Here is a 25150-nt window from a genome sequence, read left to right on the forward strand (position 1 = left end):
CAGCTAGGTGTTTTAATCTTTTAAATCGTACTTATTTCCAAGATTTTTTTTCATAACGAAGATTATGTATACTGTTTTTATGTCGGCCTCCATTGGTTTTTATAAAACATCACAGACAGAGGTATCAACCAACAACGAACGATGGTCTTGGTATTTTATCCAAAGAATTTGGTTCGTTTAATTCACCATTTTATGTTAAAATGTTAAAGGAAATTGATGATATTGTGAAAATTTGTAAAAAAAAATGTGAGACACTATAATGACAAACGCCATCTGTCTTCTGCGTTCTTTACATTCATTTATGGTTCCGTTTTTAGATATGAAATTGAAGGTAAGTTTTTATAGAAAAAAGCTGATCGACATAATTTCGCATACATTTTCCGGCGTTTTTTACAGGTGCTGACGTGGATTCCTAAGGTTCTGATTACCACTCACAAAAAAAACCCTTGGAAACCTCTAGATTCTTTCGATTTGCTAGAGATTTTACCGATAGAACCCTTTTTACACTTGATAAAAGTGGATTTATGCGGAGATGAAAATAGCATTAAAAATAAAGATACAGTATATTCGTTTGAAAAATTTTTATTTCGATTTCTGGATTTGTTAAAAAAGGTTAATTTTAACATATAGAATTTTGGAATTTATCCGGTTTTTTTCACTTAAAATCTAATAGTCTACAATGTATAAATGTAGCCGTTTTGTTTTAAAAAAAATTGTTTGCATGCATATTTGTAAGACGAACAAGAATAAAAGAAAAAAGGACAAAAAATACATAAAATGGAATAAAACGAGACGAAACGAAGCAAAAAGCAAATGTTATAGACATTTAAATGTATTTTACATGTAAATAGACAAACAAATTCTAAAATAAATGAAACTGACAACGATAAATATAATTTAAATATGGTTAAAATTGTTTAAAAATTGAATTGTATATGTATAATGTAATGATAATAATAGACATAGGCTGTATATGTTGCCCTCTTAACATCTAATAGTGGTCGTTTTCAATTGAAAATTTGAGCTCACATTCGCCGAATGACGTGAACATAAAACAATAATACAGTAAATGCATTTCACATTCATAACAATTGGCCACAAAAATCTCTTTGCAATTTTCAATCTGATGTATCTTTTCAATGTCGTTCGCTATTTTATTTATCTCCCATTCTGGCTTACTCTCAATCACTCTCAATAAAACATACACATTTGCATAAAACTTTATGGAATTAGGCGGTATTTACAGGTATTGTCGTTGTGAATTTTCGTGAACTGACTGAAATTTGAATAGAATTGAAATTAAACATTCTAAATATAGAATTCGAATCATTTTATAGAATACAATCTCAATTAAATTTCGTGCATTCTACAAAATGTGTGTTTACTGCAAATGTAGTGCCGAGCGTATTTTGATATTTGATTTCACAGTATTCGAAGTATTTCAGCATAAAAGCACTTTCGGATGCCACAAACGCAAGCATTCCGACGGAAACAAATAAAACCAATATGCATTATATACTTATCAAAAATTCCACTGTTCGCTCAAAATTTGGTGAAGCGCACTTAAGTGTTGTGCCAAAAACTGACACATGCAACTATCAACATTTCATTTCAACGAAATTGTATTGTTTGTCGGTTTTTATTTTTTGTTTGTTTTCAATGGATGTGTACTCATATGCATTTCTTTGTTTATTTATATTTTGACTAAAATTGTTCTATGCGAGACTTGAAATATTCTTGACTAAAGTCAAAATTGCTCAATTTTTAATGCAATCACTCTTGACAATTTTTTTATTCAAATAAAACTGCTGAATATTAACTAATCAAAACGGGGGGAGGTTGAAGAAAATATTACTACAAAATACATGTGCGCCCTTACTGCCTAACATTTAACGATTATTATTCGATAAAAATATCGATTCGATACCTAGTTATAATTTTTATTTAAAAAAACACACACAAAAGTGTTGCACCATTCAACATAACAACAACATGAATTATTGGCTTAATTTGAAATTCTACTGATGGCCTTTTTCGTCTTGTTCTGCCATGCACCGTCGCCGCTGATTCCACTGTCACCACTGTCATTGTTGCCCTTGTTGCCGCGCCGCGGTTGCCGTCACTGTCATACATCGTTTGCATTCGTAACATTTCAATCTGTTGTCACAAATTACAATTGATGTAAAAAGCAAACAATTCAATGGAGAAATCTGATTTAAAACTGAAATTTATTCAGAATAAAACAAAGACGGCCCATTATGCTTGTGGAAAAAGTGCATGTTTCCATTTGATGTTTGGCTGACAATTCTATTTTTTTTTTTTGGAAGGGAAATTCGATCGATGGCAACGAGGTGTTTGGCAGAAGAAAAAAATAAGAACTCAAGTACATTTTACTTTCATTTTTATTTGCCGCTCGGATTTCGCGACGAATTCTTTATTGATGTGACACTGACTCGGTTCGTACTGTTATTGTTTTTCAAAAGATTATCGCTACTCTTTTGCGATGTAAATACGGGAATTTTGGATGGGCTGACGCGAGCCACATTTGATGATTGTGGTGGTGGTGGTGTGGAGGGTGTGCTAGTTTTACGAATCGGTATTGGAATTTCCGATGTATGACTTCGTTCGAAATTCGATCGAATTTGATCAATTTGTGAATGACGCTTTTCAAATTGCTGTCGTGGCGATTGATACGTCGATGTGGTAAAACGAATCTCATTATTTCGTGGAATGTATTCCTCTTCAACAATAACTGGTTTTTCATTTGTTGTTTTTCGGCTATCGTTTGGACTCGATGCTTTTGCCTCATTTTGTCCATTCTTTGTTTCCGGTGAATGATTTCGTTGATTTTCCATTGATTTACTTAAATTTTTTGCATTCATTTGTTTATCTTTATTTGCATTGGGAAAACGAATTTCGGTGACAAAACCCTTATTTCCGGGTGTTGGTGGCTTTGTTTCACGCCCATTTTGGCTCACTGGTAACAAAGATTCTTGCGATTTTTTTGATGATAAACTTTCAACGATAAACACTTCGTTTTTCTTCGGCGAACCATTTGCTGATTGTGATTTAATCAACGATTGCTCATTTGGTTCATCGTCCAGCGTTTGCATTTTAAAATTTAATGTTTCATCTTCAATGATAATTGACGCTGGTTGCGAGTCACTAGTTGATATTGTTATTCGATTTTCAGTTGTTGTTGTTGTAAGCATCGGCGATGCAATTGAATCTTTTGAATCACTTTCTGTTGATGAAATGCTTATATTGTTAACACCACTGCCGTCACTCGAAAAGACTGGCGATATTTGAACGGATTCACTGGCATCGCTGTCAGTATGAACGGCCACTGATATATTGATTGGACCATCGATGGATACACTCTTTGCATATGAAATGCCATTCATGTCCATCGATTTGTCATCAGTATCGCCAGGAACTTGTTGTGCTATCAATTGCTTGAGCACTTCCGATTTTGGTCGTTCAAGTGTGCTCAATGGATAACGTGATGCCTTTGCATCATCACTTACATTTGTTCCATAATTAATAGTTTTTGGCGAATCGATTGCAATGTCATCGAAATGGTTGTCATTTGATTTCAATTCCAAATGTACAGTGGCTGTCGTCGTCGTCGTTGTCGTCGTCGCCATTGCCGTCGATAGATTAATTTGTGTGATATTTTGTTGTGGCTCATCCTCAACAAATGTTTGATCGTTACTTTCAATCATAATGCCATTACTTGTTGTTTGTATTTCATTTGAATCATCGGACAATGATGGTTCTCCGCTTAATTTCATATCAATTTCATTATTTTGCACCAATTCCAATCGAATTGTTTCATCCATCACACCATTTACCACATCGTCAAATTCAACTTGTGGCATTTCATTCATAACGTCATGCAATTCAATGTCATTGATTTCTTTATCGAATTTATCGGCCGCTGCCAATACTTCGGACATCATATCCATACTACTTGCCGACAATTTCTTTTGCGGTGATTCCAATTCGAATGAATCGTCTGATGCGCTCTTATCTTTGCCATCATAAATGGCATCCTCCAAATTGCCCCATTCATATGAACTCTTCAACCGTACCGTTTGTAATGGTTCCAAATGCTCAATAATTGGCTCGCTGAAACGTGGCTCTTTCAATTCCATCACTTCAACAAGATCATGATCGGGATGGGCTTTTCGCTTTTTCGGTGTTACTTTACCGGCCGCTATTTGATTATTTGCATCAGACATTTCAAGACTTTGTGCACGTTCTAATGTGCCATTTGTTGGACGATTTTTGTTATTTATACATTTGTTATGCTCCAATTTTGATAAATCACCCAAACTGGCCGTTCGTCGTTCTTCATTCGATTCCTCTTCTTCTTCGGACGCCTGATGAACTGTGATATGATTTGAATTTAATTCAATTTGTTGAACACTCTTTCCATTGTATTCAGCGTCGGAGTCTGAAAAATAAACAGAACAAGAACGAATAATTATAAAAAAACTGAAATAATAAGCTTTCGGTATAGGAAAAAAGGGGAAAATCATGGTTTTTATCGTTCAATTTTCCAAGTAATTCAATGTGCTCAACTCACCGAGATCCGGTTGACTTCCTGTTATGCTGACTTTCATTGTGGTTATTTGTGGCATTTCAACAGTTTCCAATTTAACAACATGTATGTTATCAACATGGTCTGCAGATGATTCATCGTATTCACCGCGAGCCGGTGGAATTGGTGCCTTTCCTTTTGATTTACGATCAATTGAATTAACTTTTGTTCGATTATTTACAGCCGTCATTGCTGCCTGCATCATTTCAGTTGGCACTTCCTGAAAACACACAGAAAAAGAGAAAACAAAAAAACACGAATATTAAACGGTCGACTTTCAAATTCTAGTTTATAACAGCTAATCAAAACTATCATCGTGTGATACATTTCAAATGAAAATTCGGTTAACTGTTGTAAAATATTTAATCAGTTAATCTTAAATATTTTTTTGTGTGTGCGTGTAGAAACAATTTGCATAATTTCTAGGTAAATGATAATCAAAATTCTAATCTTAAAATCGATGAAAGTGAGACGTTTTTCTTTACTCTATCCATTCCATATAAAACCAGGAAAAATTGAAAAAAATGTTCAAAAAACACGCGCGAATATGTTTTTTATCTCTCTTTCAAGAATTTCATAGCGGATTGAAGATTGATTTACCTGTGGAATGCCAGCTGCGTCACGTTTAATGCCACTCGAATTGATCGAGGCCTGTCGTTCGAATGGAACCGGTTTGTTGTCATCTTGAATGCTGTTTGCTTTCTTTGCATCTTGTGATTTATTCTTTGATCTTTTCATGGCTTCTGGTGGTGCTGGACTATGTGGTTGTTGCTGTTGAAGTTGTTGCTGCTGCTGCTGTTGTTGTTGTTGAATCGGTTCGATGGTATTGTGTTCAATTTTTTCAATATTTGCATTATTATCATTGTCCGCTTGTACTTTGTTCGGTGATTTGCCCGAATCTTTGCCATTTAAAGTGGGCGGTAAAACACGAATGCCAAATTTCATGCCTTTTTTACCATCGCTGCCCGACTCATTTGAATGCGATGCTTTCGTTTGGAATTTCTCTTCAACCATATCGATAAAATAGTTTTGAATTTTTTTCAACGAATTTTTCTTTTCATTTTCCTCGTGCGCTTGTGGTAATTGAATTGCTGGCGATCGTGGTTTCGGTTGAACATGGCTATGTTGTTGCTGATCCATTTTAAGTGTTGGATACGAATTATCATCTTTTGAAAATAATTTCTTTCGTGCATTTCGTTCAATGGTATTCAGATCCTCTTGGCTGCGCGGACGATACAGTGGATGTGTCAATGCGGCCGGTTGGTTGACGTTTTGTGACAATACATTTGATAACATTCCATTTGAATCGACCAATTCGAGTTGAACGTTGTACGGTGATGCATAGCTTAGAATTGTGGCCGCATCCTCTTGGACAATATGCCGAAAATCAATGGTAATGCTGGTTATTTTGTCGCCTATTTTATGATTTTTAAGATGAGAAAATATTTTTCAATGAAATTATTTTGTATTTGCCACTTCATGTATTCTTTTCATTCGCAATCGCTTCGTTGCTTACTTACCTCGATGCACAATATTCGCAGCCGGTCCCTGGGGCATTACTTTTTTCACAAAGATGCCATCTTTTAAGCCACCACAAACTTCAATGCCCAATCCAGTAAAATCGGAACCGCGCAACGGTACCAAACGTGGTATGGTCGCATTTGCATATGAATCATCAACGGTTTTACGTTTGTCTGGTGTTTTCCATTTGCTATCGAATGGCGAAGCATTCTTATTGTTATCCCCTAAATAAAGGAATAAATTGAACAAAGAAAAGCGAGAGAGAAAAAATAATGTAAAGAATGTGCTCAAGATGTATATTTTATTTGGAAATTCAGTTTGAAGCAAAAAAAAAAGAAAGAAATAAGGAAATGTTTTTTTTTCTTGCAGTATTTTGAATTGAAACTTTTCGATTTTACAATGTAAACGCACCTTTGAAAGCCGGATTATCAAATGCGTAGTCAACCTTCGAATTTTCAGCATCTTCAACCAATGGATTCGTTTCTATTTTGGCAGACGAAAAAAAGGGATACGATATAAAATAAGCAGAAAGAGAATGGAATATATAAAACATCAACGAGCACTGAATTTCCTATTTTGTTATTATGTGAAATCGAAATGGAATGAATAACATTATCTATCGTGTTGCGGTATATTGATCTACAAAATGAGAAAAAATATAGGTGAATGCAGTAAAATGTGCTTTGAAGATTGAAAACATATAAACAACAACGACATCACCATTATTGATTCCTCCTGTCTCGCGGCAATACGGTTTCGGCCGGAACGAGGAGAAAACATTCGTTTTGTGAACAGACATACAAACATATATATACATGTGAGAGAGCGGTATTGCCCGTTTACGCACTGCACATTTTGCACCGGTACACAAATTTGTGTCAACAGCTTCAACATTTCTAGCTATCAACATTGAAGTCGTGTGTCGTTCTAATCCAACCAGAAATTTATTTAATGAACGTTCGTCTCATTACCGTACACATAATAATATACAATAAAAAAAAGTGTATATTTTATATTCGAACATTTTGGCGCAGATCGCATTCCGTTGACATTATTTCAATGTGTGTGTGCGTGTGAGTTTTTTTTTCATTTCATTTCATATATGAATCTAGAAAATCCACATTTTTTTCTATTTCACATTGTCAATTGGCATTCGAGTCGATATTGCATGCGGTTTAAACTACCGATTCCAAATTCCGGTTATCAATTGATGAGTTGACAATTTGCTCTATATATTCACGTAATTTTATCAAATGATAACGCATACCGAAACTGAACAAGAGCATTTGTGGAATTTATCTCATTTATTCAGACAATGAATCGAAGACTGACGTACGATATTCAAATTGATTTGAAATTTTTGAATGGGTAAGGTGAATAACAACAAGAAGAAAAAAATGGGGAGCAGCAACAGTGGCGGTGACGGTGGTTGCATAATTTCGGCCTACCGACGAGAAATCAATTAAAGTTGATTTATGAATTTTATTATTTCAATTATGTCAAAAACTTTTCTAATGCCATTACTTGTGATTTGGTAATATTAAATGGGCTTGGGCATTTAAACATAAATGCGCACATTACAGCACGCACACCTCTCAATTTGATTCAATCAATGGTTCATTTTCATCAGTGGATACGTGCAACACAAATAATTTAACCGCATATATCGAACGGTGTGCAATCCATTGTACACAAACATTATTATTTATTATTTGTGAATTGAATAAAATAATGATTACGTGATTCATATGGTTTGTCATTGCTCATTCTTTTCCATGCATATTCATTTTTTGTTGTTTGTTTTTGGACCGTTTGGAATTCTAGGCACAAAGCATTGCCAAACCATACCGAGACAAAATCAAAGCTCTTTTCATCAGTGTGGTATTTTTGTCGGGTCCGTATTAATTATGACTATAAAGTTTATTTCTCTCTGTGTATCTCTTTGTGTGTGTGTAGATATAATAGACATTTTTTGGTGTCTATTTTTGGTTCGTTTCAATTAGAACTAGTTGCGGCGTTGTCTTTGTCGACATCGTCGTCTCTAAATCATTCCGAGCAATTTGGTTAAGCAACTGGTTGAATGGCGCATGCTAAACGGTTCGATTGTAATGCATGTGTGTGTGAGTGTCTTGTGGATGAACACATTTTTCTCTCTTTCAATCGATTTGGCCGTAAATTTCAATCAACATAAATGTCAACACGTAGAAATTTAAATATTAGTGCATGCACACTCGTGTAAAATGTATTCTTTCGTTCTGTCTATCTGTTGTCATAGTTTGTCTTCTTTTTATCTTTTTTTTTGGTATTACGTTTGTTTGCATGTGTATATGTGCATGGTTGCGGATTCTTCAGCGTGATTTCCGGTGTGGAAGAATGAAGTTGGAAATCAAAAAAAAAATGTGTGTTGCCTTCCTGATCGGGTATTTCTATGTCCGTTGTTCTCGTTTTTCTGTTTTAGAGGCAGATGATGATGGCCCGTGCGCACCAAATATGGAATCCAACAATAAAGTTATGCACACCATCGAACAGTGTGTCGCTACCAATTTAGATAAAACAGTATAATCTCTCCATTTGAATTTTATGGACGGAAAGTATAATAGCGATAGTTTTGCGAAATCGAACCAAAACAGCATGTCGTCGTACAATTATGATTCTTTAGCGAACGTGCGCGATTGCAAGCTCATTCACCCTCTTTGCGTCCAGCGAATTATTCTCTCTCTCTCATCATTTCGTGTACATTACGTGCGAATTCCATTTGTTTGACTACAAATCTACGGCGAACAGAGAGCTATTGGCATATATGAACTGTTGGCCGAATCCAGCATGCACAGTATATCATATCACAAAGCCAAACCATGAAATTTCGTTTGTGTGCTTTATTCTTGCAGGAAATTTTTTTTTCACAGAGAAACACTAACACATAACAAACCATTTTCGTGCATGTTTTTCTTTCTCATATGTTTTTTTGAGTTCGCATATTTTGTGGTTTTGTGTGCTTTTTCGTTCACGATTTAATTGAGTGAATGTGCGTATATACAGTTCGATTTCGGACAGTTTTGGTTTCGGCAAATGGCTTATGCAGAGAGCCAAACGAACGATTCGAATCGACTTGGCCCGTTTAACAACCGGTTTTTTTCACACAAACATGCCAGCAGTGGAGCGCGCGTGCACTCTCTCTCTCCATTTCTTTCGTACACACATATTTATCCATATACGTATAATATTAAGTGGAATGATATGCACCCATACTCACTCGTCATTCATTGAACGTTTATGTTGCGAGAGAAGAGCGAGCGCACGCGGACAAACCAAAAGCGCATATTTTTCAACCAATGTTGTTATTGTTCTTGTTTTTGTTCGTATCTAAATTTCGAGCTTGGTGCTTGCCAAGAGAATGTGCGAGCATATCTCTGTGTCTTATGCTCTCTATCATCGACCTGTTCATTCTTCGTTGTTATTGCTGTTTTTTTCTTCTTTTTTTCGGTTTGGCTATGGCATTGTATGGCATTCAGTAAAATGAATGATTTTCTCTTTGTTGCCATTTATTTTCGTAAACATACCAAACGCAAATTATTCGCTCTCGCTCTTTCATTCTCTTGATATATATCACTGTATACCATTTTTGTGCCATCGTGTTTCGAACGGTACGATGGACAACACACACGATGCAAGGAGAAATGGGTGAAGCAACGAAAACAGACAGGTGTCTCACAAATGTCTTAAGCAAATACAACTCTCTCGCACATTTGTTTATTGACACACACACATGGCCCGATAGCTTAATGAATATAACATATGAACAACGATAACAAAACGATTATCGATTGATTCACAGAACCGATGAATGATTATCACTATTATGATGGCAATGGCGAAGAAGATGTAAAAGAATATTAATATTCGAATATGCGATGAATAAACGAAGAATCAATTTTACATTTTTAATTTGTGGTTTCATTTCGTTGTGTGTGTTTTTAGTGCTTATAAATTTTTGATCATAACGTCGCTTTTATATTTTTTCTATTATCTGGTTTCAATTCCATTCAGATATGTTGATATTCTCATTCGATTAGTGATATCTACATATAATATGGCCAAAAATTTTAAGCACTTTTTTATGATCGTCGATCGCTTTTTGCAGAAAACGAAGAAAAAAGGAAAATAAATTAATTTAAATCCATTATTTAATGTGATGAAATTTGGTGAAATTTACTGTGCACGTGTGTTTGTCGGTGTGTGTGTGCGCGTTTTTTTAGAACCTGCAAACAACTTTAAAATAGCGACTTTCAGTCGAAAGTTACCCAAATTGCTCTGCATAAAGATAAATAGCAATTTTAATAAAGATCAAATCTCATCACAACTTTCGTAATGATCGAACGATTTCTGCTTCATTGTCGAAACGCAATCGATGGAGAGAAGAGGAAAAAAATAGCCAACAAATTGGAAAAAGTGTCTGAAATCCCGTTTAAATGTTTAATTCACTTATATGAGAATCGTTTAACGATGATTTTTTTCCCTCTCTGTGTCTTCGTTTCATTGCTTTTCGGCTCGAGCTATCGAAGTGAAAGTAATGAGTGCGATTTCATTAAAAAATGAAATTTATGCTGACATTACGATACCGGGACGAAAAAAGACAACATACACACACATATATATAATATAATATGTTAGTAATGGTAGGACGTGCACAATTTACAAAATTGCTCGATTTAAAAAGAGAAATAATATTAATAAAAAAATAAAAACTATAAGTAGCAAATTGCGATTTAAAAGCTGTGCTCAAATTCACATTCATAAGTTGATTTAAATGTCCAAACAGCGAGGCTCACATAAAATATACATAACACCACGAGAGAGTTTGTGCAATTGCACTGGATTGCTAATTTTGCATACACATATATTATTAACGATGAAATTGAAATAAAACGGATTACTCTCATTTGTTGTTATTATTATTTATATTGCGAAATGGGCTCGATATTGGGCGAATATAAGGAGTAAAAAAAAGTGTTATTAACTAAAACAATACATATGGCATATGAATCATAACACGACAACGTCTATTCACACAAGTTATGTTCGTATGTTATGTCATGGGGGTGGATCATATATTTCGGGGCCAAATGCAAATGCATTGATTGCATTTAAATTACCTGATTTATGTTTCCAATATTTTTTGTAGAACAACCATGCGCCCACTGCCAACAAAATGATGCACGCAATGGTACCAAAAATCGAACCAGCAACAGCTCCACCGCAACTTGTACCATCCGCGGCAGACATTGTCGAATCAGGTTTATCCATTTTTGGCTCGATCAACTACTCGCAGATTCACCTGCTTTTGCAACGAGCACAAACCAAAAGGAAGTGAAACGCACTCAATGAATGATGCTGCTTGTTTAGTTGTTTTTTGTGTGTGTGTGTGTTTGAGAAAATAAAATGAAAAGAAAAGAAAAGAAAACACCGACACACGCACAACCAGATATTTTAATAAATAAATAACAAGCAAAGAAAATGCTGTGCGAAAATAATACAGAAATCTCTCACTATACTGATACTCACCCACTTTTTTTTTGTGAAATTATTATCGTTTCACAGTTCTTTATTTCTTGTGCTTTGTTTTTTCTTCTCGGTTGTGTTCCTTCTCTATCACTCTCGTGCTATCACACTTCACTTCAATTGCATGCAATCCAGTTAACGTGCTCGTCTCCTGTTTCTACTTATCGCTGGCTAACAATCACAACGCAACAAATTTTGAGATTCAAGTGCGTTCTTAATTGTCTCTCTCTCTATCTTTCGTTCTCTCCAACTGTCTCTGCGTGTGTGATTTTTTTTTTACTTTTCTGAACGTTGTACGTTTTTCTCTATCTTATTCTCTCACTCTCACTCGCTCGATCTAAAAAAACCGCCAATGTACGAAGTCCATTCGAATTTCGTTGCAATACAATCGCTTACATGTTTTACTTCACTATGAAATGTGCTCATACATTGAGCTATTTGATCGGCGACTATAAAAATGCTACAAAATGAGAGAAAAAGAAAAAAGAATGAACGATATAGAAACATAAAATGGATTTTTTTTTCGTCTATCAGAACAGTTCAGCCATTTTAATACTAAACGTTTAATTTCGGTTATAGTTTGACTGATGCCATACAAAAGAAACGAACAAAATCGCATTACTTTGTGAAAGGGATGATAATAGTTGTGTTGTTGCATTGTTTCTATATAATTTTTTTTTCGTTGCTCGATATTTGAGAAACAAACGAAGTGGAATGAAAAGTCTAGGGGAATTTGAAGCCAAAAAGCGCTGCAGGAGAGTATAGTTCAATGAAGTGAAAATTAAGTTGGTCATGGAATGGAATCAACGAATGCCGAGCACACGCTAATGTGGATCATAAATGCGCTCGCAAGTGAATTGAATGCCTGAAAACGTATCGGGAGCCAATGTAATGAGCAACAGCAAAAAATAAGAAGAAGAAGAAAAAACAACGAAAGAAAATAACCAGAAAAAGAAATGCAATTTAAAAGAAAGAGAAGCTCGCACACGCTGAACATATTGCAGAATATATTTCATGTACATGCACCAACGGATTAAACTTGAAACGATATACACTTCCATAAGCATGTTGTGTGTCTCAGTGTGGGTCGGTTTTGTTTCTCTCATTTTGCCAAAGCGCGCGCGCGCATTTGTGTGTGTGTGTCGGCATTTTTATCACAATCGGGTTCAAATATTTGTGTGTGAACTTGCGGCTCGCAACAGTCGTCCAGCTCGAATTAAGTGGCACATTTTATGTTGAGGCCGCATCGCTATTGGCCGTGTACACACACACATGTTTTTATGTATCTGTATTATCTGTTTGCCGTTCGTTAAAAGCATGCATACAATATGCTGGCGCGCTCAAGACACTTTGCTTCGGTTGAATGTCAATGAATACATTGCAGAAAGCAAGAAAATAATAATGTATAGTAAAGCCCGATTTCGAACTCGATTCCAGCCAAACATACCAGCGCAAAATTCATCCACATGCATGGAACGAATGTACATTTCATGCAACTAACAACAACAACAACAACGGTAGCATAAAAAACAAAACTAACAACATCTCTATAGATTCTACATACACTTAGTCGGCATGCAACTTTATTTTTGCATTCGTGTATTAATGTTATTATAAATAAAACCATGCGGAATATCTAAATAAATGTTACAATTTTCACAGCAGAATTTTTAGCCCATCTATGCTATGCACCACACACAAATATATGCACAACAAATCTATGCAAAATTTACCGAGAAAGAGACATTCTAATTTCTTCACATTTGCAAATGCTGGGAATTAAAGTGCATAATCCATGAAAGAGATTTTTGAATAGACATTGCATACATAATATGAAAACATACACACGACGATCGAATAAGTTCTACGAAAATTACAGTCCCTTTAATCATTTCAATGTGTACATGCTTTGGTATGGCAATGCCAAATGGGAATTAACTTAATTTCGATCGAAAACACATCTCCCTCCCTCTCTCTCCCTCTCACAACTCTGGATCTATCTCGTGTCGCTCTTTTTCATTCACTCGAATGAATGGAATTGTTTCGTTCATTCACCGAACAGAATACACAATTCATAGTCATATAAAATGTATGTATATCAATGTAACTTTCGTTTTCGACCTGTTTCTGGTGCAAACCAATAGAATTTGTTGCACAGCGGAATACAATTTAAGTTTATACGAACACAATGTGCTGTAACAATTGACTACGTTCCCTGTGCATTCCATCGATTAGACTGAAGCGCACACAAACCACACACACACACACACACACACACACACACACACACACACACACACACACACACACACACACACACACACACACACATCATTTCTATTGGCATTGTGATTTGCTAAAAATAGTTTGCGCTTGCATCAAATTGAGCCAATATGTTTTGTGATGTCGATAACATGTTCACACTGCAACTTGGTCAAATAGTTAACCAAACATTTGTGCACAATGATTGCTACTTGTTGAAAATGCAAGCAAAGAAAACGAACGAAAAAAAACACACACACACACTGTTCGTGCCATCCAAAGAAAATTCAAAAGTGCGTTTTGACTACCAAAAGTCCAAATATGCCATTTACTGCATTGTTGTAAGCTATAATATATGTTGCGCACATTTTTTTTTCTTTTTCATTCGAATGAGAAAAGTTTTCCCAAACTCTGTTGCAAGCCATGCAAAATGACAATGAATACGGAGTAATGTTGCAATTTGGGTTCAATTATCTTATATTGTTTTGGTTTAAATTGTCCATGGTGTGGAAAAACAAAATTCAGTTGAATAAGCAGATGAACCTCATGAACTGGTTCAACCAAATGGAATGATGACCTTGACAATGGACACTTGAATATGCACTACAATGACTAATATACCGATGAACGTTTTACAATCTAAAAATAAATCATTTTCTTAACACTGTCGTATCCGTTCGAAATGCTGTCGAAACTCAAATTTCATAGATCGATTTAAAATTCATTTGAAGTGTGTTTTTTATGAAAAAAAAAAAAAAAAATGAATGAACGCTTTGAAGAAATGAAATCGATATCAAATTTCAAACCCATTGTTTGACATCGTATTCAAAAATCGGCATTTTCACGGAATTTTTTTATTAAATGACCTTTTAATGTGGATTTTATTTATGATTGTCACCAAGACAGTTTCGGAGAAATTCGAAAAGAAAAAAAAACATTCGGTAAAATACCGTTGATACAACGATAGATCATCGTGAGATAATGAAAATCAAACGATTAAGTGCGGGTGACAATGGACGTTCAGTGATTATAATCATCCAAATATAGTCAAGCTAAATATATCGGATATATTTATAACTAATGACACTAAAATCGTACAAACATAATAAAAATAGCTCGAATCTTTTTTTTGTTTCTCTTCCAAACTATTTTCGTATGAACTGTTCAAAAGTCATTCCAAGTTTAGGCATTTAAATTTTAACCACGCGTTAAAACCACCTGCCAATGGTTAGAAATCAAAAGTAACAATAAAAAAATGAAACATAACGTCAACATTTATGAAACGAAAGAAAGAAGAAAAAAAAATTAAAGGAAATAGCGGAAAACATAACACAATGTGCACAATTTTTATGTGCCAATGAAGAAATGAGCAACTACATTATTATTTGTTTTGTGTATACGACTGGGAGACGAACAAGTGTGACTGAATGCGTGAATGTTGTTATGAATGAAGAGCTTTGTGTGTGTATTTTCACTTTTTCCAACGACACAAATGCAAACCGTCGAAACAACGGTAAACAATGTGTGAATGTGATGTAAAGTGAAAATTGTTTGTTTGTTGTCGATCGTAAAGCAGTTTCCAAGAATCAATTTTCTATTGTCATTTTGAATTTGATAGTCAAATTAGATAATATATGTTTGGATTAGGTTACTCTATCATCAAATGAGCCACCGAAATGCCGACACCATTCATTTTCGAATAAATTGTCGTAATATTCGTTGCGAAGACAAGTGTGTGTCGGATGGTAATGTGACGCAGAATGTATAGTTTTTCGATTTCGGTACTTTATTGATCAAAGATACCGTATTTTGCTATGTTGTGTTTCGATTGACAACAATAATCTTCATTCATTGGGATTGCCAATATAAAACATTTAAAATGCCAAATTTTTCATTCAAACAATTGGGAAAAATTCCACACTCATTCAAAGATCCACTGTGTGATATCGGCATGGCAAACGAAAAAAAAATAATAGAAAAACATGATTGCGGAATGCGTTTTTCAAGTGGAAGTCACACAGTATATGGATCGACCAAATATGTGTGTATATAAACGAGCGCGCACGTCCATCCGTTAGTTCATATTCGTTCGTCACAAATCACTTCAAATAGTTTAAGTCGAACGAGGTCATTTTTTGAATATTCTAACGGACTTTCACTAAACAGCTTACAGGTACCAAATGCTTGCCGACTAAACGTTCGATTCATTGGGTTTTCTCCTATCAGTCATTTGATTAAGGCACAAATATGCGACTTTTAAAGCTGTGAATTAATTTCCAGCGTAGAATTGCGCGCAGCAAGTGTGTGCAAAGTGTTTTCGAGCTGGTTTGTGGTAGCAAATCAACAAACCAGCGTAGCGCGCACAAAGAGTAGAAGAAGTGAGCGGAAAACGGAGGTATTTAACGAATAAATGTCTATATATATATTTGAGTCCTATGCTAATAGAAATACAAAATGCGATCTCCACACTATAGACTATACGCAGAATATGATAGAGTATGTTATGTTGTTATATTTTTTTTTTCATTTCTTGAGCAGGCTGCCGTTGTCTCTGTTGCTAGTACTGTTTTTGTCTTCTTTTACATTGAATGGAATGCACATTTTAGTGCATATGTATATGCATGCGCCTTTGGTCATAAAGTAATTCAAAATCGATTCCATTTATACCTATATATATTTCAATCACCATGCGAACTTTTGTGAATGTGAATTAACATTCAAATGCGCAAACCGTTCGTTTACCCGGCGATAGAGCGCGAATGAATTGAAAATTGAAAGAGAGACGAATGAGCAAGTGAGCGAACAAAAAATAAAAAAATACACACAACATTATCAACATCAACAAACAACAGCCACATAGATAATTGTACACAGCCACGACATGTAACAAGCACGCTGACTACCAGCTAATGTAAGTAACAAATAACACACGATATATCGCATCGTATGTTATGTGTGTTTGTGTCTTTTTTTATATTATTATTATTATTATTTTGCTTGCCTCCTTCTCTTTCTTTCTCTCTCTCACTATTGATTGGTTTTGTTCGTATTTTGAAAAACACACCTTTGCCGTTGCAAAGAACTGGCGAATTGCACACCAATTCAATAGCTCGAATGCATTCGCGTCCCGCGATATTCAATATTCTCTTGTTTTGCCCGACAGGGAGAGAAACAGACAACCGAACCCGACAGCCAGAGTGAGAACTAGAGACAACAACCGAATGGAATGGAATGTTGTGGAATTTCAAAATAGTGCCGTATCTCTTTTTTCGGATTCGAGTAAATTTATATGCACTTTACCCACAGCTTTTGTCTTGTGATATAATTGACATTTAGCGTCACACATACACACACACACACATCGTGTGTAGAATCCCGTACTTTTTGGAATCTTACATCTCGCGCGCGCAATAATTGCAAGTGCCAAACAACATTGAGCGTCGTCGCCGACTTAGTTATTTTTTCTTCTCGTTGTTGTTAATGCCTGACACTTAAATTGCAACACGCTTCATCTTCTCTCACTGTGTGTATCCATTTATTTTCGAATGCCTCCTCAATTTATGTGTGCACAATATTCAAGGAGAGATACAAATTATGGAGAAACAAAATCACATCAAATATTCGCTACTTTGACCAAGAGACACAACATCGATGAAAATAAAATAAACAAAAAAATTCACCATCATCGCAATACTTCTATTGCTCGTATCGCAGTGAACAAAGTATAGCAGTTCTGAAGAAAAATGTATTCAACAAAATCCAGTCATTAATTTACATTGGAGTTGACTTTGTGAGCGCTTATTACCGTAAGCAAATCACCATCATCGCAATACCATCAACATATTTGAGAGATAAGCCAAATGTATTTATCATAACAAATTATGTTTGATGTCTCTGACGAGCATAACTGCATATGTAATGTGATGGAAGAGAAAGAAAGCTTTCTAAACCAAAATAAAAACGAAACATCCGAAAGAAAGAAGAAAGATGATGATACAGTGTGTGTTCAAAGGATTTTTTTTTCTGGCAAGCACGAGTGGCAGTAGATTTTTTGGGGGAAAAATCGAACGAAATTCGAATTGTGCTAGGTCGTTAAATCGGCTTAAAAATGTTAATTTTGTCATCGTTACGTTGTCTTTCTTAAAGAAAACATGATGTTGAATTTGTGTGTGTGTGTGTGTGTATTTTTTTCGGTGGTTTTATTTTTACATTTGAAAGTTTTCAAACGGTGCGCCGTAAAATCGAATCGCATTTTTCATCATTTGATGCTCTATCGTCAGTCGCGATTTTTGTTGTTGCGTTGAATCATGTTGTTTATTGCCGCATATTGTATATCATTATTATTTTTAAGTTTCTTTTTTTTGTGTGTGTTCCTCTATTTACCACGCTCCAAGCCAAGATGCTAGCTGCTTGAAACGAAGGGCGTTAAACAGTTGCGCACACTTCTGTCTCTATTTCTTTTTACATGTGTACGTCTTTATACTTATAATTTGCACAATGTTCGCCGGTTCAGAATTAATAAATGCATATTTACATATGGTTATTATGATTTTCATTGAATAAAAAAAACTACACTCGCTTGATGCCTGCTGCTCTTCTTCCAACCGACATTTCAGTCCAAATTATGTGTGGAGTTTTTTTTTGTTCGTATTCATTAATTTTTTTTCTATGCAAACATTTCATGCAAAATCACATCTAATTTTAGTGCATTCACCCATGAATCATCGGTTAATAATTTGTGTGTGTGTGTGATTTGATGCAAAAGGTGTGCCGAACAAGTAGGCAAACAACAAAAGAAAAAAGGTTTGAAATGATCAGAGATGAATTACTTGATGATTTCTTCCTTTTCGTTGTATTGCTGTTCAAATTCAAAATCGCAGCCACTGATGACACACTACAATGTGTATGGAATTACTTCTTTTTTGCCGCCTTTTATCGATAGGCATCGTCTTGTTTTCCGAAATTTATGATCGTACCATATTCCAACACACAAATCGATAAAACTCAATCGCACGCTCTCAAGCAAAATTGGGAATGCAGATAGATTTGCGAAGCCGCACACAAAATCAACGCATCAAAATACTGTGTGGTAATGTGACATTTTCCACTAAAATGTCTTTATCTTTGAGAGCAAGAGCGAAAGTGTTTGTGTGGAAACCCTTTCTTCTTATTATGACATTGTCACATTGGTACAACCAACAATTGAAACTGCTGCATTTTGCGGCAAGAATAAATAGTAGCAATGTTCACTTGAAAGACGAAACATTTCGAATTTTGGTGTATTTCACTTTGGTGGACACAGATAAAATGAATCACAATCATAAATAAACCCAAACACAGTGTACATATCTGATGCGCAGTAAATTTGATTGTAACAAATTTCGACCGCAAATCGCGTTCGCGCCCAAACGCGCACACATACACACACTTCGCGCAAGCTAGCATTTGCGACTTCAATTTTATGAAATTATCACAATTTTTATTGATCGTAATTTATCCGTTCATGCGATGCTGTTATTGTTTTGCGGCCAATCTTTATGGCCCAAATAAAATTGTACGCGATTTTTTTTTCTCTGTATTCAAAAAGATTGTTCTCAATGCGAAAGAGTAGAAACGAAAAAAAAAGCGTCCGCGGTTAATAATAAAGGTGCATTTGGTTAGTTTTCATATTTCGATAAAAAATATATCTATATGTATACATCCACAGATCTATGTATATATTTCGTATGCAAATGTCTAAGCTGTTGGTAATTATCGTTAACTTTCCCTGGTCTTAACACCTTTGCAGCGTGTAATTATTCCATCGCTTGTAGTTCATTCACCAAAGCTTTCATTTTGCATTTGCTAAAAGCAGCATGAACAAATTAAGGAAAAATTGAATGAAGCGTAGAAGAGTGTTTGTTGGTTTTTTTTCTTCATCTGTGGGTAAAGATTCCTTGTGACGCAAATCCTTCATAAAATTCTTATCTTTCGGTTGGTTGTTATTCATTGCGGTTACTTTGCGGAGAACAGTGGCACACATAACCCCTTTTATGGTATTTTATCTCAAGAGTAAAGGACTACAAATTGTGTGAGTATTTGAGACAGACACAGAGAGGGAAATAGATTGTCTGAATCTCTTCAACTAAACGATGGCAGTGTTTGGATGTGTACAATTTTTGACTTATCCAACGGCAAGTAGACGTCGGCTGATATTTACCAAGCCAGACTCCCAGAACACAGAGGAAAAGCACACAAAAAAACACGATACATACCGAACAATAACAACAATGCCACGAAATAAATGTCGTACTCATTTGCCGTTTGAAAATCATCTCGTTCCGAGTTCAAACAATGTGTGCAAAATACAAAGGGCCAAAATCGTGCAATTGCATATCGTATTGTTGTTGTTATTTCGGTATTCGATTTCGTTCATCCATCGATAGTCGCAAATGTGTGACTTGGATGTCTCGCTGGTAATCGGCATGCTCAATGAATTAGCATCGTACATTGAAATGCAAACGACGATTAGAGTGATATGACTGTAAATATTATTCCGATAATTTGCACATGTGCTGTTTTGTTTTTGCTTTTATTTGATACATTCGACAAACGATACTGCTAGAGCCAGTAGAAAGAGGCACATATAATGACAGATAGTTCGTACAACGTACTTTGTACATTATAATCAGAGTGAAACTTTACGTATCACTTGAAATGAAAAAAAGAAGAAGAGAAATAAAAGGAAAAATTTCATTTCAGTTTTTGTGCCATTTGAATGCATTCGAAAAACGAAAAAAAAAAACAACAACGACGAAATGCCCTTTGAGAGTTTATTCAAACGGTAAAAGCTCAAGTGTCCATATTTTAATTCAAATTACAGAGACGAGTAGTGAACGGGCATACTCACGCCAGTCCCTCGATTAGCTCATTCATTTTTAGTGATTATTATTATCATTATTATCATAATCATCTTCTGTGGAATGTCTATATTTGTTCGGATCATGGTGAATTTTCACTATTCATGCTGTTGCTATTTTGAATACGAGTTTCTCTCGCAATGTATGTGTACTTTTGTGTTTTATCACAACTACTCTTCCTCAAATGTTGTATCGCATGGCACAATCAACTTATATTTGTCATTGTGGCGTCACAAAAAGCAAATTCAGTTTTATCAGAATAAACATAGCACATTTATGATGAAAACCAGCGCTAACGTGGTTTTTTTTCCCTCTCAAATCTCATTTTTCCAACAAAAACCGATAATTTTTTTTCCATCTAATTGTTACTAAATTGACACAAACGACTCATTAATGGAGGCAACGGACCCAAAAGAATCCATATCTTTTTTTTTCTCTCTCTCTATCTCTCCATTAATCCATCTAGCTGATTTCTGTGACATAAATACATGCACGTCTAATGAAAATGGCGAGCCGAAAGCGGAAAAAAAATGCCGTCAAATACACACAAACACATGCATTGACGCGGTAAGAAATGAATGAAAATACAAAATAAAAACAAGTGAAACGCCATGATTTTTTAGAATTCAACCAAAACGGCATTATTAGTTGCTTGCCCATAATTGACGTGCGGTAGATTTGAGAATAAGCCAGTCATGCGACATTGTAGAAAAGAATATAAAAAAAAATCGAGTGAAATTATTATTGTCACTCGTTAAATATGGTAAATATTGTGAATGGTTGCACACCGAGGCTCCGCCATATCATTACCGCGTAATAATGGTGATCTGCTGATCCCAACTGAACCTGCACACTCTATGTATGTGTGTATGTTTGCGCGCGCGAAAAGAACCCAATGATCGCGATTTTTTACAATCGATTAAAAATATCGTGAAAAAAACTCCAATCCAGAGTGTTACGTAAATATAGAAATTCGATTGTAATTAATATCATTAAATTACGCTTGAGAAAACGAGACAATAAATCAAATCTAGGTCATGTAGTTAGACTATATTTACAATAAATTTTCCAAATACAGAACACAGAGGAACAACAAATTCGAATCTTGTGCACTCAATTTTGTACGAATTCGTTGTGCTCACATTGTATGAGCTTACGATTGGCGCTCTCGCAATATTGCACACAATGAGTAAATTCTCTCAACATATCTGGGTCTCTTTACCTCTCTCACTCGCTTTCTCGTCGAATTCTAATGTTTACCGAAGTTCTCAGTCACAACAAAAACTAAAGTAAACAAAAACCTGATTCACAAACAATCAACAGGTGGTTCTCGCTCGGACACGGTTATTTATGCTTTGCAAGTGAAACTGCAGAAAAATTTCAATAAAGCACAGAAAAAAAATAGTCGGTCAACCAACATGTACCGAACGATCGAACATCGACAAGAATCGTTGCGATAAAAAAATATCGCTTAAAATATTGGAAATAATATTAAGCACTTCAAAATGATAGTGCAAGATGATGTTCATGTTTTAAATTAAATGTGACTCGTGTTTGGAACTTTTTACGATGCAACACAATTATTCGCACATTTCAAAGAAAAAGCAAAATTCACGGTAACGGTTCATGTGTGAATGTTCCAGTTCGAAAGATATTGAACTATGAATAGCGATAGAAATGGAGACTTTGCCACTTATTTTCCGCCTGAATTATTGAGAGCGCGTTCGTTTTGTTGGTTTGTTTGTGTACGGTGTCGATGTTCATTAAACATATCACCTATCTACCATTTAACGAGCATTATCGTTAATTATTATTTTTTTTTCGTGCCTCATTCCTATCTCATTCTCAATGAACTATTCCAAATAATAACGATATAAGACAAACTAACACAGATACAATTGTAACGAAAAAACAAATCTTCTTCGATTCAAACCAGTGGCAATGTCATTCTCATACTCGAGTCTCTTAATTTTTCGCACATCGATGGCATTTTTTTTTACATTAATGGATGACAGTGAGGCATATAGAAAAATTGAACTATATTTCGTGTGATTGTGTCAATTGAAACTCTTATCACATACCAGTGAAAATTGATACCGGAGTACACCAAAACACGTTTACACGTAAAAATTCATGATTAACTTGAACGATCAAATGTTTGTTTGTAGATTTTTTTCTGTTGTCAATCAAGCAATGGAATGTGTCCGAAAAATCGAAAACTGAACGAAAAAAAAAACACAAACATCGAGTAAATAGTGAGCTCGTAAACACCGTTTGTACACGTGAACAAGAAGAAAATTAGAAGGCGAAATAAAGAACATTATAAAAGAAACCGAAAGGAGGCTGAATAGTCATGCAGCACAGGAATGTGCTGGAAGAATGTGTTTACAATTAGTTCTCTTCCCTTTCTTTTTCCGTTCTTCCTATGTGACATTGTATTCTCGATTGTTTTCATTGTTCGTTTTGCGTGTTTGACAATAATAAAAAAATGATCGCTTTTGCGCATCTCATATTTTTTCGGATGTGTTCTTTTTTTTATAGTTTTAAAACATTTTGGAACTAACTTGTTCGACGACCAAAACGAGCAAACACAACAAAATATTGAAATAAAATAATAATATAGTAATAACAAGAATCTATTAATAAATGTACGTTGTGCGCCTCTGTGTATTCATGTATGTATAATATCCGATCGCGTTATCTCTGCGCCTCGTTAAGTTCGCTGTTTTCAATCTTTATGTTTTCAATTTGTGAGCTTTAATAAATATGTGCAATAACTGAACAGACACTTGTCTACAAGATTCGCTTCATTGCAGGTCATTTAATTAATGTTTAATCGAATGCAAATGGCACAATGTAAACATTTTCCAAAAAAGAATCGTTTTTACTCTCTTCATTCTGACATTCACACCGAAACACTGTATCAGAACAGAAAATTTACAAAACTCATGTAACTATTAAAATCAATAAAGTTGTCGGGTATCTTTTTTGTTGGAGTTGTTGCAACATCGAACCAAATAATTACAGAAGATTATGCTTTTGAACCGATGAACAGATAAAAAAGTGAATATAAAATAAAAATCTCGATTTCTTTTGATGAACCTTTACATTTTTATTTCGACATACCAAAAAAAAGAACGGAAAACCGAGAGATGCAAAGAATAGAATTAAAAAAGGAAAACAAAACGAAAATCAAAATAATTATAAAAATTCAATAATCAACGAACGATTTTGTCTCTCTGAAACACCACAAAATTTACCGAAAAGAACAAACATTAAACAGGCATCCAAAACAAATAATCGAAGTAACACAAAAAAAAAAAGAACCAGAAAGATCGAGCATCGAACAAAAATCAAAATGATAATAAAAAAAAATTATATGTATATAACACACACCACACCGATTTCTATAAATTTCCGAACAACACAACTACCTGCAACGAGATTTAAAAATCAACTAAAGACTCAAATTGAAATTGTACGCCTTAAGAATGTGAAGTCTACTCACATACCGCATTTTTTTCATAGTTTTCAGTTACTGGTTTTGCTTATTGTCTCTCTGTTATGTTTTCTCTCTTTCTTCCTCTTCGATTTATGAGAGAGAAGCAAAAAAAAAAAAATCAAATGAGAAGCAGAGAAAAACGAAAATAGAGAAGAAAAAAATCTCTATACATGCAAACATATACATTGAGAACGAGTGAACTCCATACATTCACTTGTACACATGGTTCACAGTAACTGCTCAAATCGAGAATGACAACATACACATGCTCACACACAGGTAATGTGTGTATGGTTGCAGCACACGGTGGAATCAGTGTGTAAGGTGAAGAAGAAGAAGTAAACAACGAGACCGAGAAAGAAAATGAGAGAGAGAGAGAGAGAGATAGCAACATTCAATTGAATTCGCTTAATCTTTTAATATTGTTAGAAGAAAAATGTGTAAATATCACAATTGAAGAAAAAATGCATCGATTTTTTTATTTGAAAACGACGGTGTGTTCATCTGAATTTGATTTTCTTCGGAAAGAAATCATAGACATCCTGAGGCCTGGTACAACGCAAAGAATTTGTGCTGTATAACATTTGGATCCTCATAGACTGATTCCAAAATCTATCAAAGATAGAGAGAAAGAGAAGAGCAAGGCCGGAGTTTATAAAGGATGCATATCATATAGTGCAAGGAATGTTCGATCATTGCCGTTGCATTTGGCTTGTTGTCAGTCTCGTATGAAAATAAATAATCATTAAAAAATATCAAAGTATTGGTCGGTACTCATCACAATATATATTGGTGCTGTAG

At 34.9% G+C, this 25150-nt stretch overlaps 1 protein-coding gene across 4 annotated transcripts; it reads right to left on the minus strand.

Moving 5' to 3' along the window:
- Window positions 1–816: 816 nt before the first annotated feature.
- On the minus strand, window positions 817–24297 carry LOC116341583 (inner centromere protein A-like). 4 transcript variants are annotated; one of them, XM_031768762.1, is made up of 8 exons: window positions 24244–24297; window positions 11690–12146; window positions 11281–11462; window positions 6539–6610; window positions 6127–6351; window positions 5207–6021; window positions 4592–4826; window positions 817–4459 (listed from the first exon to the last, which is right to left on the minus strand). In XM_031768762.1, exons 3-8 carry the CDS (start codon window positions 11429–11431, stop codon window positions 2403–2405), a joined length of 3555 nt encoding a protein of 1184 aa, XP_031624622.1. In that variant the 5' UTR covers window positions 11432–11462; window positions 11690–12146; window positions 24244–24297; the 3' UTR covers window positions 817–2402. The 4 variants fall into 4 exon arrangements, with proteins under 4 accessions (XP_031624622.1, XP_031624597.1, XP_031624605.1 ...); XM_031768737.1 differs by having other exon boundaries at window positions 11281–11518; XM_031768745.1 differs by lacking the exon at window positions 24244–24297 and adding an exon at window positions 24108–24126 and having other exon boundaries at window positions 11281–11518.
- Between the last annotated feature and the right edge of the window lie 853 nt (window positions 24298–25150).

This window comes from Contarinia nasturtii, unplaced genomic scaffold (assembly GCF_009176525.2).
Source record: "Contarinia nasturtii isolate CC-2019 unplaced genomic scaffold, AAFC_CNas_1.1 Cnas_scaffold_129, whole genome shotgun sequence".
Lineage (NCBI taxonomy): Eukaryota > Metazoa > Arthropoda > Insecta > Diptera > Cecidomyiidae > Contarinia > Contarinia nasturtii.